Source organism: Andrographis paniculata, unplaced genomic scaffold (assembly GCF_009805555.1).
Source record: "Andrographis paniculata isolate CXL003 unplaced genomic scaffold, ASM980555v1 Contig32END, whole genome shotgun sequence".
Taxonomy (NCBI): Eukaryota; Viridiplantae; Streptophyta; class Magnoliopsida; order Lamiales; family Acanthaceae; genus Andrographis; species Andrographis paniculata.
The window spans coordinates 5,948,222-5,966,153 of NW_026137565.1; the positions used below are offsets into that span (position 1 = coordinate 5,948,222).

General features: G+C 40.9%; 2 protein-coding genes across 2 annotated transcripts; both read left to right on the forward strand.

Annotated features, from left to right (window-relative positions):
* Positions 1–10,716: 10,716 nt before the first annotated feature.
* LOC127247842 (defensin Ec-AMP-D1-like) lies at positions 10,717–11,295 on the forward strand. Its single transcript, XM_051269885.1, has 2 exons — positions 10,717–10,849; positions 10,968–11,295. The coding sequence occupies exons 1-2, from the start codon at positions 10,777–10,779 to the stop codon at positions 11,141–11,143; spliced, it is 249 nt and encodes an 82-aa protein (XP_051125842.1). The 5' UTR covers positions 10,717–10,776; the 3' UTR covers positions 11,144–11,295.
* Positions 11,296–11,885: 590 nt separating this feature from the next.
* LOC127247931 (uncharacterized) lies at positions 11,886–12,979 on the forward strand. Its single transcript, XM_051270023.1, has 2 exons — positions 11,886–12,321; positions 12,438–12,979. The coding sequence occupies exons 1-2, from the start codon at positions 12,267–12,269 to the stop codon at positions 12,767–12,769; spliced, it is 387 nt and encodes a 128-aa protein (XP_051125980.1). The 5' UTR covers positions 11,886–12,266; the 3' UTR covers positions 12,770–12,979.
* Positions 12,980–17,932: the final 4,953 nt, after the last annotated feature.

A 17,932-nucleotide genomic window follows, 5' to 3' on the forward strand; every position in this document is an offset into this window, starting at 1 on the left:
ATATATTAAATTTATTTTAAAATTACTAATACTATTAATTATATAAAAAATAAAAAATAATATCATAAAAATAACTCACTATTATTTATTTTAAAATTACTAATACTATTAATTAAATAAAAAATAAAAAAATAATATCATAATTCATTATTATTAACTAATTAAATATATCTAACAAAACAAATCTTTACATGTAATTTAAACAAAATAAAAAAAAATCAACACCACCAAGATAATTTTTAACAGCAATATATTTATAATTACTATACTCTTTTCTATCAACTCAAAATATTATTATTATATTTTTATTTATTTCATTCAAAAATATTATTTTATATTTCATTCAAAAGTAATTTTATATTAATATTAAAATATGATTAATTTTTAATTAAATTACAAATATATCATTAAAATAAAATTACTTTATACGAATAGAAATATCAAAATCTATATGTATGAACCCCGCGTGGGCGCTCCCTTGGAACAGAAAGGGCGCTGTCCACCAATAAACTCCTGCACAGAACTCCGTGCACATGTAGGCAGCAAAAAGACAATGATTCTTTTCGTTGTGCACGGAGCCGTTGCCCAGCCGGATATCACGAACGAGGATGTGCACGCGGGCACCGACGAACCCCGATATTTCGAGAAGTCAAATGAACATTATCGTTTAGAGGAAGGAGAAGTTGTAACAAGGTTTCTGTAGGTGAACCTGCCGAAGGATCATTATCGATGTCTGCCCCGGCAGACAACAACGAACTCGTGACCCAATGTACAAATGCTGCTCAGGCGCTCCATCGCGACGAACCCGCGTCATCGCGAGAAGTCGAATAAGCCTTGTCGTTTAGAGAAAGCAGAATTCGTAAAAGGAATTCTATAGATGAACATGTGAAAGGATCATTGTCGATTTCTGCCCCGGCAGACAACAGCGAACTCGTGACCCGACGTACGAATGCCGCTCAGGCCGTCCATCGTGACAGAGTGGGCGTCACGAGTCCCAAAAAACTCCTGCACGGATTTTTGTGCCCTTCTAGGCAGCAAAAATGGGATTCCCTGCGATCCACGTCACGGCTAGGAATTGCGAACGACGACCCCGTGAGCCGCTCACGGAGCCGTCGCCCAGACGAATTTTGCAAACGGGGTTTCGCGCACTGGCGCCGACGAACCCGCGTCATCGCGAGAAATCGAATAAGCCTTATCGTTTAGAGAAAACAGAATTCATAAAAGGAATTCTACAGGTGAACATGCGAAAGGATCATTGTCGATTTCTGCTCCGGCAGACAACAGCGAACTCGTGACCCGACGTACGAATGCCGCTCAGGCCGTCCATTGTGACAGACTGGGCGTCACGAGTCCCAAAAAACTCCAGCACGGATTTTTGTGCCCTTCTAGGCAGTAAAAATGGGATTCCCTGCGATCCACGTCACGGCTAGGAATTGCGAACGACGACCCCGTGAGCCGCTCACGGAGCCGTCGCCCAGACGAATTTTGCGAATGGGGGTTCGCGCACGGGCGCCGATGAACCCGCGTCATCGCGAGAAGACGAATAAGCCTTATCATTTAGAGAAAGGAGAATTCGTAAAAGGAATTCTATAGGTGAACCTGCGAAAGGATCATTTTCGATATATGCCCCGGAAGACAACAACGAACTCGTGACCCGACGTACGAATGCCGCTCAGGCCGTCCATCGTGACAGTGTGGGCGTCACGAGTCCCAAAAAACTCCTGCACGGATTTTTGTGCCCTTCTAGGCAGCAAAAATGGGATTCCCTGCGATCCACGTCACGGCTAAGAATTGCGAACGACGACCCCGTGAGCCGCTCACGAAGCCGTCGCCCAGACGAATTTTGCGAATGGGGTTTCGCGCACTGGCGCCGACGAACCCGCGTCATCGCGAGAAATCGAATAAGCCTTATCGTTTAGAGAAAACAGAATTCATAAAAGGAATTCTACAGGTGAACATGCGAAAGGATCATTGTCGATTTCTGCTCCGGCAGACAACAACGACCTCGTGACCCGACGTACGAATGCCGCTCAGGCCGTCCATTGTGACAGACTGGGCGTCACGAGTCCCAAAAAACTCCAGCACGGATTTTTGTGCCCTTCTAGGCAGTAAAAATGGGATTCCCTGCGATCCACGTCACGGCTAGGAATTGCGAATGACGACCCCGTGAGCCGCTCACGGAGTCGTCGCCCAGACGAATTTTGCGAACGGGGGTTCGCGCACGGGCGCCGACGAACCCGCGTCATTGCGGGAAGTCGAATAAGCCTTATCGTTTAGAGAAAGGTGAATCCGTAAAATGAATTCTATAGGTGAACCTGCGAAAGGATCATTGTCGATATCTGCCCCGGCAGACAACTGCAAAGTCCTGACCCGACGTACGAATGCCGCTCAGGCCGTCCATCGTCACAGAGTGGGCGCCACGAGTCCAGAAAAACTCCTGCACGGATTTTCATGCACTTGTAGGCAGCAAAAATGGGATTCCCTTCAATCCACGTCGCAGCGCGGAATCGCGAACGACGACCTCGTCAGCCGCTCACGGAGCCGTCGCCAAGACGAATTTTGCGAATGGGGGTTCGCGAATGGGCACCGACGGACCCACGTCATTGCGGGAAGTCGAATAAGCCTTATTGTTTCGAGAAAGGAGAATTCGTAAAATGAATTCTATAGGTGAACCTGCGAATGGATCATTGTCAATATCTGCCCCGGCAGACAACAGCGAAGTCCTGACCCGACGTACGAATGCCGCTCAGGACGTCCATCATGATAGAGTGGGCGCCACGAGTCCCAAAATACTCATGCAAAGATTTCTTTGCATATGCAGGCAGCAAAAATGGGATTCTCTGCAATCTACGTCCCAGCCAGGAATAGCGAACGACGACCCCGTCAGCCGCTCACGGAGCCGTCGTCCAGACGAATTTTGCAAACGGGGATTCGCGCACGGGCGCCGATGAACCCGCGTCATCACGGGAAGTCGAATAAGCCTTACTGTTTAGAAAAAGGAGAATTTGTAAAATGAATTCTATAGGTGAACCTGCGAAAGGATCATTGTCGATATCTGCCCCGGAAGACAACAGCGAAGTCCTGAACTGAGGTACGAATGCCGCACAAGCCGTCCATCGTGACAGAGGGGGCGCCACGAGTCCCAAAAAACTCCTGCACGGATTTCTTTGCACATGTAGGCAGAAAAAATGGGATTCCCTGCAATCCACGTCGCGGCCAGGAATCGCGAACGACGACCCGACCCCGTCAGCTGCTCACGGAGACGTCGCCCAGACGAATTTTGCGAAAGGGGGTTCGCGCACGGGCGCCGAAGAACCTGCATCATCGCGGGAAGTCAAATAAGCCTTATCGTTTAGAGAAAGGAGAATTTGTAATATGAATTCTATAGGTGAACGTGCGAATGGATCATTGTCGATATCTGCCCCGGCAGACAACTGCGAAGTCCTGACCCGACGTACGAATGCCGCTCAGGCCGTCCATCGTGACAGAGTGGGGGCCACGAGTCCAGAAAAACTCCTGCATGGATTTTCGTGCACTTGTAGGCAGCAAAAATGGGATTCCCTGCGATCCACGTCGTGGCCAGGAATCGCGAACGACGATCCCGTCAGCCGTTCATGGAGCCGTTGCTCAGACAAATTTTGCAAACAAGATTTCGCGCACGGGCGCCGACGAACCCGCATCATCTTGGAAAGTCGAATAAGCCTTATCGTTTGGAGAAAGAAGAATTCGTAAAATGAATTCTATAGGTGAACGTGCGAATGGATCATTGTCGATATCTACCCCGGCAGACGACAGCGAAGTCCTGACCCGACGTATGAATGCCGCTCAGGCCGTCCATCGTGACAGAGTGGGCGCCACGAGTCCCAAAAAACTCATGAACGGATTTCCTTGCACATGTAGGCAACAAAAATGGGATTTCCTGCAATCCACGTCGCAGCCAGGAATCGCGAACGACGGTCCCGTCAGCCGCTCACGGATCCGTCGCCAAGACGAATTTTGCCAACGGTGGTTCGCACACGGGCGCCGACGGACCCACGTCATCGCGAGAAGTCGAAGAAGCCTTATCATTTAGAGAAAGGAGAGTTCGTAAAATGAATTCTATAGGTGAACCTGCGAAAGAATCATTGTCGATCTCTGCCCGGCAGACAACAGCGAACTCCTGACCCGACATACGAATGCCACTCAGGCCGTCGATCAAGACTGAGTGGGCGCCACGCGTCCCAAAAAACTTCTACACGGATTTCTTTGCATATGTAGGCAACAAAAAAAGGGATTCCCTGCGATCCAGGTCGCGGCCAGAAATCGCGAACGACGACCCCGTAAGCCACTCACGGAGCCGTCGCCCAGACGAATTTTGCATACGGGGGTTCGCGCACGGGCGCCGACGGACCCGCGTCACCGCGAGAAGTCGAATAAGCCTTATCGTTTAGAGAAAGGAGAATTCGTAAAATGAATTCTATAGGTGAACCAGCGAAAGGATCATTGTCGATATCTGCCCCGGCAGACAACAGCGAACTCCTAACCCGACGTACGAAAGCCGCTCAGGCCGTCCATCGTGACAGAGTGGGCGCCAGGAGTCCCAAAATACTCCTACACGGATTTTTGTGCACTTCTAGGCAACAAAAATGGGATTCCCTGCAATACACGTCGCAGCCAGGAATCACGAACGACGACCCAAGTCAGCCGCCTACGGAGCCGTCGCACAGAAGAATTTCGCGAACGAAATTTCACGCACGGGCGCTGACGAACCATTGTCATCGCGGGAAGTCGAATAAGCCATATTGTTTAGAGAAAGGAGATTTCGTAAAATGAATTCTATAGGTAAACCTGCGAAAGGATCATTGTCGATATCTGCCCCGGCAGACAACATCGAACTCCTGACCCGACGTACGAATACCGCTCAGGCCGTCGATCGACACGTAGTGGGCGCCATGCGTCCCAAAAAACTTCTGCACGGATTTTTGTGCACTTGTAGGCAACAAAAATTGGATTCCCTGCGATCCACATCGCAGCCAGGAATCGCGAACGACGACCCCGTCAGACGCTCACGGAGCCGTCGCACAGACGAATTATGCGAACGAGGGTTCGCGTACGGGCGCCGACGAACCCGCGTCATCGCGGGAAGTCGAATAAGCCTTATCAATTAGAGAAAGGAGAATTCGTAAAACGAATTCTATAGGTGAACCTGCGAAAGGATCATTGTCGATATCTGCCCCGGCAGACAACAACGAACTCCTGAACCGACGTACGAATGCCGCTCAGGCCGTCCATCGTGACAAAGTAGGCGCTACGAGTCCCAAAAAACTCATGCACGGATTTTTGTGCACTTGTAGGCAACAAAAATGGGATTCCCTCGATCCACGTCGCAGCCAGGAATCGCGAACGACGACCCCGTCAGCCGCTCACGGAGCCTTCGCCCAGACGAATTTTGCGAATGGGGGTTCTCGCACGGGCGCCGACGAACCTGCGTCATCGCCCGAATAAGCCTTATCGTTTGGAGAAAGGAGAATTCATAAAATGAATTCTATAGGTGAACGTGCGAATGGATCATTGTCGATATCTACCCCGGCAGACAACAGCGAAGTTCTGACCCGACGTATGAATGCCGCTCAGGCCGTCCATCTTGACAGAGTGGGCGCGTCCCAAAAAACTCATGAACGGATTTCCTTGCACATGTAGGCAGCAAAAATGGGATTCCCTGCAATCCACGTCGCAGCCAGGATCGCGAACGACGACCCCGTCAGCCGCTCACGGATCCGTCGCCAAGACAAATTTTGCCAACGGGGGTTCGCACACGGGCGCCGACGGACCCACGTCATCGCGAGAAGTCGAAGAAGCCTTATCATTTAGAGAAAGGAGAATTCGTAAAATGAATTTTATAGGTTAACCTGCGAAAGGATAGTTTTCGATATCTGCTCCGGCAGAAAACAGCGAAGTTCTGACCCGACGTATGAATGTCGCTCAGGCCGTCCATTCTGACAGAGTGGGCGCCACGAGTCCCAGAAAACTCATGCACGGATTTCCTTGCACATGTAGGCAGCAAAAATGGGATTTGCTGCAATCCACGTCGCGGCCAGGAATCGCGAACGACGACCCCGTCACCCGCTCACGGAGCCGTCGCCAAGACGAATTTTTCGAACAGGGGTTCGCACACGAGCACCGACGGACCCGCGTCATCGCGAGAAGTCGAATAAGATTTATCATCACCTGCGAAAGGATCATTGTCGATATCTGCCCCAGTAGACAACAGCGAACTCCTTACCCGACGAACGAAAGCCGCTCAGGCCGTCCATCGTGAAAGAGTGGGTGCCACGAGTCTACAAAAACCCCTGCACGGATTTTCGAGCACTTGTAGGCAGCAAAAATGGGATTCTCTGCGATCCACGTCGCGGCCAGAAATCGCGAACGACGACCCGACCCCGTCAGCAGCTCACGGAGCCATCGCCCAGACGAATTCTATAGGTGAACCTGCGAAAGGAGAAAGGAGAGTTCGTAAAATGAATTCTATAGGAGAGTTCGCCCAGACGAATCCTTATCGTTTAGAGAAAGGAGAGTTCGTAAAATGAATTCTATAGGTGAACCTGCGAAAGAATCATTGTCGATATCTGCCCCGGCAGACAATAGCGAACTCCTGACCCGACGTACGAAACCCGCTCAGGCCGTCGATCGAGACTGAGTGGGCGCTATGCGTCCCAAAAAACTTCTGCACGGATTTCTTAGGACATGTAGGCAGCAAAAATGGGATTCCCTGCGATCCACGTCGTGGCCAGGAATCGCGAACGACGACCTCGTCAGCCGCTTACGGAGCCGTCGCCCAAACGAATTTTGCGAATGGGGGTTCGTGCACGGGCGCCGACGAATCCGCGTCATTGCGGGAAGTCGAATAAGCCTTATCGTTTAGAGAAAGGAGAATTTGTAAAATAAATTCTATAGGTGAACCTGCGAAAGAATCATTGTCGGTACCTGCCCTGCCAGACAACAGCGAACTCCTGACCCGACGTACGAATGCCGCTCAGGCCGTCCATCGTGACAGAGTGGGCGCCACGAGTCCCGAAAAACTCCTGCACGGATTTTTGTGCACTTGTAGGCAGCAAAAATGGGATTCCCTGCGATCCACGTCACGGCCAGGAATCGCGAATGACGACCCCGTCAGCCGCTCACGGAGCCGTCGCCCCGATGAATTTTGCGAACAGGGGTTCGCACACGGGTGCCGATGAACCCGCGTCATCGTGGGAAGTCGAATAAGCCTTATCGTTTAGAGAAAGGAGAATTCGTAAAATGAATTCTATAGGTGAACCTGCGAAAGGATCATTGTCGATATCTGCCCCGACAGACAACAGCGAATTCCTGACCCAATACGTATCTCGAAAAGGATGGAGTGAAGCGTTTGTGTATGATTTTTGCGTTCCTTAATGGCTAGATTTTCATGGATGAAATGAGCGGGATGACGATGGCGTGATAGCGAAAAATATATGTATAATTACGGGGGAGCTCAGAGAAATGTGCTTGATCGCATTTGCTTGCATAAGCCGATTCTCGACTCGGTTGGTACTCGACCTTAGGGGATTTACAACGAGGCTTCAGAGACACCCGGCAGAACATTATAAGCAAGAACTCACTGTCACTAGAAATTTCTGTGACACAATAGACCACCGCCTATGCCCCATGAATTATTCTTACAACCGTTCTGCTAGTGGCTCTACCCCTTTGATACATCTCTTTAATCGGGATCGAATTCAGAAAAACAACTAAGCAGGTCGACAAGGCTCCCACGTACTTAGCTACGTTGAACTACCCGAAATCTGTTTGTGATATGAAACAACGCTGAAATAGTTGATTTTTCTGTCGCCCTTCCGCACCTTGTCGAAATCCAACTTGAACAATTCAAATCGAACATGGAATTTTTGGGTGAAGGTAAGGTGGAGAAATATGATAGGAATTTTACTAGCTAAAATAATATGCAGTAATTAAAAAAGGGAGGAGAAAATCAGTTTACTTGCTCGCGACACAAAACCAAAAATCTCGTATTATTAAACTAGATAAGAATATGGGAGAAAATAAATGGAGAAAATGGAGTGTATGAAATGCATATTATTGTGTGTATATAGGTGTAATTAGAGGGGATATCTATAGGAAGAAAAACTTCTAGAAGCTTCGCGATTACAACCGCCTATAAATAATTACTTCTAAAAATAACTACTAACTATCGCTAAAAATAATTATAAATAACTACTTCTAAAAATAGCAACTAATATAACTACTAATAACTTACTAAAAACTACCTATTTTCTAGAAGGTTCTAGAATAAATATTACACAAAAATAGCAAAAAATTAGCTAAGTGATGATGCAGAAAATAAATATAGGAGCTGGGAGAGTGCAGGAATAAATGTAAGGTAACTGGAATAAATGCAGGAGCTGAGGGAGGTTGGGCGGATTTAATGCAGGTGGCTAGAGTAAATGCACCGCTGACCCAGCGGCAATAAATGCAGCTGCCGCTTGTTTTCCGTATAGCCGCCATCGTTCACTTTCATAAAGAGATTTCCGCTCCGCTCACATTTCCGTGCAACAGCCGCTCACGGAGTCCGCACCAGCCGCCATCGCTTTCCGCATTCATAAATGCAGTCGCCGCTTGCCTTCCGCGCTCGCGCACTCCTATGCAGCCACTGCGCACTTTTCGCCCCAGCCGTCGCTTGCCTTCCGCGCTCGCGCACTCCTATGCAGCCGCCGCTCACTTTTTCGCGCCAGCCGCCGTTTGTCTTCCACGCTTGCGCACTCCTATGCAACCGCCGTGCACTTTCTGCACTCGCTCACATTGTGCAGCTGCCGCTCTCTTTCCGCGCTAGCTTGCTTTCCGCACGGCTGCCGCCTGAATTTCGTGCAGCAGTTGACTTTGACTTTTCTGCGTTGACTCTTGACTTTTATTGACTTTCGCGCCGGTGACTGTTTTTTCGCTCCTGAAGCCATTTTTTCGCTTTTTAAAGTCAGTTTTGAACTCACGAACTAGTTTTCAAGCATTATTTCACATGTATAATAAATACCTTATAAATATTTATTTAAATAAATAATAAATAAAATTGATTTAACCAAAATTAAATATTTAAATAGCACATAAATAATGCTTAGAAATATAATTCAAAAAATACATCAATTAATTTAAATTATACACCAAAATAATTATAAATTACACCTAAAAACTAATAAATTAATATTATACACACAAGATGAGATAAATACAATTATTAGAGTAAACTAACATAAATATTACCAAAATTCGACATAAATAAATAATTAATTAAATAAATATAAGTTATAAAATATGAAAAAAATCTAGAGTTATTAACGACTCTATCCGCCGCGGACAGAGCCGTCGTCCAGCCGTATATCACGAACGATGATTACACACGGGAACCAACAAACCGGCGTCATCGCGAGAAGTCCAATGAGCCTTATCGTTTAGAGTAAGAAGAACTCGTATTCTGTAGGTGAACCTGCGAAATGATCATTTTCGATGTCTGCCCCAGCAGACAACAGCGAACTTGTGACCCGTCGTACGAATGTCGCTTAAGCGCTCCATCGAGACAGAGTAGGCGCCACGCGTACCAACAAACACTTGCACGGAACTCTTGCACATGTAGGCAGCAAAAACGGATTCCCTGCGATGCACGCCGTGGCTAGGAATTGCGAACATCTACCCTGTCCACCGCGCACGGAGCCGTCGTCCAGTCGTATATTGCGAACGAGGTAAAATTGTCCATAACTTCCCAGTGGTTTCAAAATTCAGTATAAAAACTCTCTATAGTTTAAAAAATGCATGACACCTCCTTATACTTTAAAAAATGTTGCATAAAATTCCACTATCATAAAATCTCCCTCGTGTGATGAGAAGATGATTTTCTATCTATATGTTTTGCATGTTGGAGATTTCATGCAATATTTTTTAAAGTATAAAGGAAATATTTTTTAAAGTATAAAGGAGCGTCATGCAATTTTTTAAAAGTAAAATAAGAATTTATACTTAGTTTCGAAAGCATAGAGAAGTTTCTTACCATATTTTTTAAAATATAAGGAAGCATTATGCAATTTTTATAATAAATGACTGATTTACATTGAGTTTCGAAATTGTTTAAACAATTTTACCAAAATAATATAAATATAATACATGATGCATATGCATATGCTATTTTATTTTATTTTTATCTTTTTAAATAAAAATAATTATTGTTATTTTATATAAAAATAAGTACTTGATTCTTATATATCTTTTTCTCAATAAAAATTTTGTCAACACTTACCCGATCATTGCAACATTTTGTGTATCGATTAATTTTTGCACAAAAGACAACTAATTCATTTGCAATTTTTTTTTTTTTTAACACTTTCTCTAGCTCACTCTTGGTCACGTTGTCGCTTTGAATGAATTTCCACAGAAATTCTGTCTAATGAATATTCTTGATATTTCTAGAAATACTTTACTACTGACTCACGTCTTTAATATATACGTACACATGGTATATTCTTAATTGCAATGCAAATTAAGCGAGAGGTGGTTCGTTGTGGGCAGATAATGTTTCCCCTTTTCGTGAGATTCTCTGATATAATGGAACGACGTGTCGCAATGCATGGAATAGATTTGCCAGGTGTCACAAAAAGCTGTTAGCTGTCCCCGACACCATCGTCACTGCACTGTTGCCCTGCCCCTCCACAGTATATATGTGTGTATATATACGTAGTACGCTCTACAGACGGGACGACGACTGCATCATCATCGTCATCAATGGAGAAGTTCAATCGGTTGTGCAATGCTAGCTGCTGCCTCGTTCTCGTGCTCCTGCTCTTGCCCACCTCTTGTAAGTTGCTGCTGCTTGTATACTACTATTATTCAGGAATCCATGATCATGAGGATTAATATATATATATATTAATTGATGGATCTGATCTGATCTGATGTTGAATTAATTGGTGCAGATGATGTTGGAATGATATTAATGGTGGAGGGGAGGGACTGTGAGTCACAGAGCCATCTTTTCCGGGGGCGATGCGTCAGCGACACCAACTGCGAATTGGTGTGCCACAACGAGGGTTTCCCCGGCGGCAAGTGCAATGGCATGCGCGGCCGTTGTTTCTGCACTAAACCCTGCTAGCTACCGGCGAATTCAATATTCATGAGCTCCATCATCAGCACTAGTACTTGAGATTATCGATTTCTTGTTGCCAGTGTTGTTTGAATTATATTTCAATAATGGAACAAATTATGAATTGTGTTTGGCGATTATATTCATAAATTATTTCTATCTCCTTCTGTATATTCTTAATTAATTGTACATGTGTTTAGAATCTCATGAAACCTTTTTCGTAGTTGTAGATATTTATCTCAAACTACAAAAAGTTGCGTTGTTTAATGTTATTCAATTAATAATTTGCCATCAATTTTACGGCTGAAGGCCGGCAGAAAAGATAAATTGAAATGCAGCCATTTCTATGTCAAATCAAATGCAAGAAGATAAAAACGGGTAAAGCAAATATATAAATGTAATTTTAATTCACATAAATTTACTTAAACGTGCACTTAACTATCCTTAATGATCAATTAACCCTTATTGGCAACCCTTCAACAATTTGCAATAAATTAACATGAAATACTCCAGTTAATAGCTAAGTGACATTTTCGGCCGTACATAATCTAACTAGAATTGAAATTGGGCCGAAAGGATACAGCTTGATTATCTATTAGATTTGGTTAGCTTGAGGGTTGGGCTTGGGCCTAATGCCAGCACATCAACCTGTATCGAGATATGGCCCAGATCAATACTGCGATCCACTTACTTGGGTGGAGCTGATCTAGGGTTCTTCATGATGACTCGCTTCTATCTGCTTAAAAATTGTTGAAGATAACTCTGGATTCTCATTGACTTGCTTTTTGCAGAAAATTGATTAATTATTTCTATCTCCCAACCATATCTTCAGTAGAGAATTTATTGAAGAACAAATGGTTACTACTATTTATCATCCAGTATTTGGCTAAGGTTGGTCAGATTTGATTTGATTATCCACAAGCTGCTGCTGCTAAGACAGTGTCTACTTTTATTAATTAATTGAATTCACCAAAACCATCTCTATCCCAAATTGGAAAATTTGCTTTTTTATCCCTACAGTAATCGCAGGGCTCTATAAAAGGGACTGAAACAAACGTTGTAAGATATGCAATAACGAAAAAAAAAAAAAAGATCACATAGAGAAAGATATCTGATCGATCAATTTGTTGAGATGGGTAAAGTGTTGGTGGGAGTGGTTCTTCTTCTTCTGCATCTTCTAATCACTCGTAAGCTTCGATCCAGTTCCTCCATCTTTTAATTAATTCATAATTTTCATATATAATATATATAGGCACACTAATTAATTAATTAACAGCATGATTTAATAATTTGGTGTGCGCAGAGAATATGGTTTTATGGCAGGCTGAAGCAACACTTTACAAATCGCCGAACTGTGGTAGAGGTGGCGGCGGCGGCGGCGGTGGTGGCGGTGGTGGAGGTGGAGGTGGAGGTGGAGGTGGTGGCGGCGGCGGCGGCGGTGGCGGTGGAGGTCGAGGTGGTGATACCCCCTGCCCTAAACCTCCATGCCCAACCCCTCCATCTCCGGCGCCACCCTGCCCTGAACCTCCCTGCAGCCCAGCGCCGCCTCCATCTCCGATGCCTCCCTGCCCTAAACCTCCGTGCAGCCCAGCACCTCCATGCCCAACGCCTCCATCTCCAAATAAAATGATATAGGGGAATCCTCAATGATAAATTCTAGCTAGGGTTCCATCAGTCTTGTGTTTGCATTAGAATATCATTAATAATTACCATGTAAGGTTTTGCTGAATTACTACAAAATGATTTGTTGTAGTATCAGTTATTTGGGATTGAATGAACAAATTTAATTACTATAATATATTTAAGACATTATATATATACATATATATATATATATATTCTAGACAACAATGTTGAATGTCTAACTTTAGATGGATCATAAACAAAAATAAGGGTTTGGTCCTAATTTTCGATGGATCAGGGCGAAACAAAAATAAAAACTTCCACTGCATATATAGTATAGTAAATTTAGGATCATGTGCTTTCAATCATACATAATAGTAAATTACATTTAACACATAGAACAAAAAAATTTACTATTTCACAATCGTGTTTTAATTCTAACAAACATTTTGCAATCTTTTTACCTTTTGAATCTCATAATATTCGGTACTCTTTCCACCATTGTTGTCGATCACTACAAAAAGGAGAAAGGGATATTTTGTTCATTGTTCAATTAGTCTCTCTTTTTTTTGTTTGTTTGTTTCTGTTTAGTCTAGAAAAGGATATGATCAGTCATATGATTAATTAAATAATTTAAGAAATTAAAGTTCAACCGACAATGGAGGAAATTATGAACTAAACAGTCTTGTCCAAAGAATAATTTTGGAATTAATGAAATTTGCATTCATCATTAATTTAACTAAATATAATTTATAAAATTTTAAAATTATATAAAAGCTAGTAGAAAAATACATTTATTAATAGCATATCCTTTTTGGATAATTTTGATAATTTTAAAATATTTTCAACTCTACCATATTCAAGTATTTTTTTTCCCTCAATAACTAATTCTATCAAAATTCATTCATATATAAAAATCAATTTGTTCATACTTTAGTTTTTCCTCTATTTTTACTTTTGATTTCTAATTATTTTGTAAACTAATTCAAAAGGGCCTTAGTCATTTGCAGGTCATTTTTATCTACTTCAAATATTTAAGTTTCTTTACGACAAAGTCTAAGTGCAATACAATATATATATACACTTTTTTTGTGTTTAATGTCTTTATAAAATTATGTCACTTAAATAAATTTGCTATTAATAATTAATTATAAGTTATTAACCTTGTTGTCATTACAATATAATTATTCAAGATAAAGATAAAAAAAAAAAAAAAAAATCCAATTTCCTTTTAAGGGACCGCTCTTCTAATTTTGATCATTTGTTATCGGAAAAAATTGGAATTTTTTTTCCCTTAAAAAATGGATTGGAGATATTCTACTTTTACTTATATTTACAAAACATTATGGAATATTATATTAATTTTTAAACACAATCACACCCGCTACATAATGCGGAGTGGAAAACTAATAGTATTGTCCCGATAACTTGGTGATGTAAAGATGAACTCGTGTTTAAACCCCTTCTCGCCAAAACAAAATTTGAAGATAAATCTGAGTTATTGTGAATATATTGAAATTTAAAATGATCTGTTTTTTTTTTTTTTTTTTGTAGAAAACTAATTGATCAATTATTTCATCTCCCAAACATATTTTTAGTGAAAAATTTATTGAAGAAACAAATGAATAATACTATTTTGAGTAGTTGGATTTCAGTTCATTCTGGAGGCGGAGGTGGCGGCGGCGGCGGCGGAGGTGGAGGTGAAGGTGGTGATACCCCCTGCCCTAAACCTCCGTGCAGCCCAGCGCCTCCATCTCCGGCTCCTCCCTGCCCTGAACCTCCGTGCAGCCCGACGCCGCCATCTCCGGCGCCTCCGTGCAGCTCTCCGTCGTGCAAATAAGAGTATTCGGCGGTGAAATAAATTCTAGGGTTTCTGAACGAGTACTCTTTTCATCAGCAGCAGTTGTTTTGTTTGCATTTGAATATTATTATTACCATGTAAGGTTCCTTCGTATTACTACAAGATCATGTATTGTAGTATTTGTTTGGGCCAGAATGAGCAAATCCAATAACTAATTAAAATTAATCTTCATGATAAATTTATGCTTATATATATATATATATATTATTCAAATTGTTTCAAATTATTCCCATCAGTTAATTACTATAAAATTATAAATAAATAATTTATATCTTGTAGTGGAAGAATAAATTAATCAACATCCGAGCATGCAGCTGTTAATTAATTGAATGATCACAAATACATCACGATAGCAAAAGAATTAATGAATATATATATATATATATTTAAAAACATAAATCCAATAATCGGAAATATTGCGCTCAAAGCAGATTTTAGGAAATGTTTGTTTGGTTTTTTACATACAAGAATTCTTGATTTATTTGGTTTGATTATTTAGCATTTTATTATATTGTCGATGTACACCTATTAATATTGTTATGATATTTCATTCTTTAATTATGGCTAATTCTTGTATTGGATTTAATTTGTCGGCTCTGGTGTCCAAGAATATACATCGTATTTTGCTTCAAAACCTGATAATATATCTAATTTGAATTTTTCACGGGTATACTCTAATTTATAATTCTATTTTTATTATTTTTATAACATTAACAGAAAATATTTCATATGTATTACATTTGTATATTATATCAAGCCTAAAGAGCATATTACATTTAAATGTTGTTGATGATGCGCAATAAATAAAGAGCATATTATTTTTCTTTTCTTTTTTTTTTTGGGAGGGGGGTTAAAAATTGGTGAAATTATACCCATATTTTGTATTTGTAGTAAATATTTATGTTTATTAGGTAGTTGTTTCAGGTTCCCAAAATATAAAAAAATAATAAATAAATATTTATATTTATACTCTCGAAGGGATGACCTCGTCATGTGAAAATAGTCTCATCACCATAAGATTATAGGTTCAAATTCGACACTACAAAGTCTTATCTGCTACACATGATTTGTCTAGTATGATTTTCTTTAGTAAAATAAATAAAGATTGTGTTTATAATGTGTATGTTTGTGCAAAGTTGTTCAATTAATTTCCATGGCTCGTGGATGGCGTTAACATAAGTTTTGATGAATTTCGAAGTGACTATGGTGCGGTTCTGATAAAATTAAATTCTTTTGTATATAAAATAATTTGAATCTTACATATATGACCAATTATTTTATTTAGGTTGTTTCATTTAAATGATATCTGTTATTAATTAAAATGATAACATGGAGTGTTGGAAATGATTGCTATTCTATATATATATGTATGATAAATCGTATTTTATCCTTTTTATTTTTTTTGACATATATAGCACTAAATTCAATCCTACTCACGTTAAGTAAGGCCTAAATAATCGAGATGTTGCTCTTCCATTAATTATATAATATGCTCATACTAAATATTTTATAACATTATCAATAAGATGTTGTTCAACGACACTTAAATATTATATTGATATATATATCAGATACTTGTAATTGGTTCATAATAATTATAATTGAACTTTTACAGTAAATGTGCAAGATATTGAAATGGAAATCATCAATTTAAAATATTAAGTGTGTGAAATAATATATACACTTTTTATTTATTATTACATATATAGCTTCATCTCCCAACAATATTTTCAGTAGAATATTTATTGAAGAAACAAATAGATACCATTTTCAGTAGTTGGATTTGATTCTGTAATTTTGAAAACCGTCAATGGCTAAGGTTGTCAGATTTGATCATCCACTGTATACTTTTATTAATTATCGAATTCACCAAAACTTATCTCCATCCCAAGTTGGACATTTGCTTTTTTATCCCCACAGTAATTCTTGGGCTCTATAAAAGGGACCAAAACAGACGTTGTAGAATATCCAATAACAAAAAATCACATAGAGAAAGATTGATATCCGATCAATTTGTTGAGATATGGCTAAAATGGTGGTGGGAGCTGTGCTTCTTCTGTTGCATCTTCTAATCACACGTAAGCTTCGATCCAGTTCGTCAATCTTTTAATTAATTAATTAACTACATGATATATAATTTGGTGCGTGCAGAGAATATGGTTTTATGGCAGGCTGAAGCAAGGGTTTGCAAATCGCCGGGCAAGGACTGTCCAAATGGTGGCGGCGGTGGTGGAGGAGGTGGCGGTGGCGGTGGTGGTGGAGGAGGAGGTGGCGGCGGCGGCGGCGGAGGTGCTAGTGGTCACGGTGGAGGCAGCGGTGCAGGTGGAGGTGAAGGTGGTGATACCCCCTGCCCTAAACCTCCGTGCAGCCCAGCGCCTCCATCTCCGGCGCCTCCCTGCCCTGAACCTCCGTGCAGCCCGACGCGTCCATCTCCGGCGCCTCCGTGCAGCTCTCCCTCATGCAAATAAGGATATTATTCGGCGGCCAAATAAAATGACATTAGGGACTCCTGATCATTGATAAATTCTAGCTAGCTAGGGTTCCTATCTTTTCACCAGCACCAATTAAGGTTTTGTTTGCATTTGAATATTAATTGTGATGATTATGTAAGGTTCCCTGGAATTACTACAAGACGATGTATTGTAGTATTTGTTTGGGGCTGAATCAATAAATCCAATTACTAATTATGATCATCATCCTTATAAAATATCCCTATATATATATTGGTCGATCTTATTCAAATTGTTCCGACCAGTTCTTGATCAGCTAATATCTATTCACTGCACTGTAATCATGATTATATTGAGCTGATCAGTTAGATTTTCATGTCAGTGGCAATTGCTGATTGTCGATTTATTGGATGCTGTTAATCTTCACTTTCTGAGGGAGTCAACGACAAAGCAAAAAGAGACCCCTAAATATATAAAAATAATATATTTTTTTTATAATATAATATAAATAGAATAATTTTTTTTAACATTTTTAGATGTAAAAATAATATTTAAAAAATTTTAAAATTTTAATATTGACCTTATCATTATAATTATAATCTTACACTAGCACCAATTTACATCATTTTAAATTAAAATTTTATCAAATAAATTCTATAAATAAAATATATACATATATAATATAAATATATGAAAATAAATGGAGAAAATATTATTAATGGATGTAATAAAATTACTATTGAAACAAAATGTATGATATCGACAAATTTATAGTCAGAACAAGAAGGGATATAAATATATGACTCATAATTGGAAAGCATTTTGTTCTATTGAGTAGACATTTTCAATTATTGGATCTAGTTT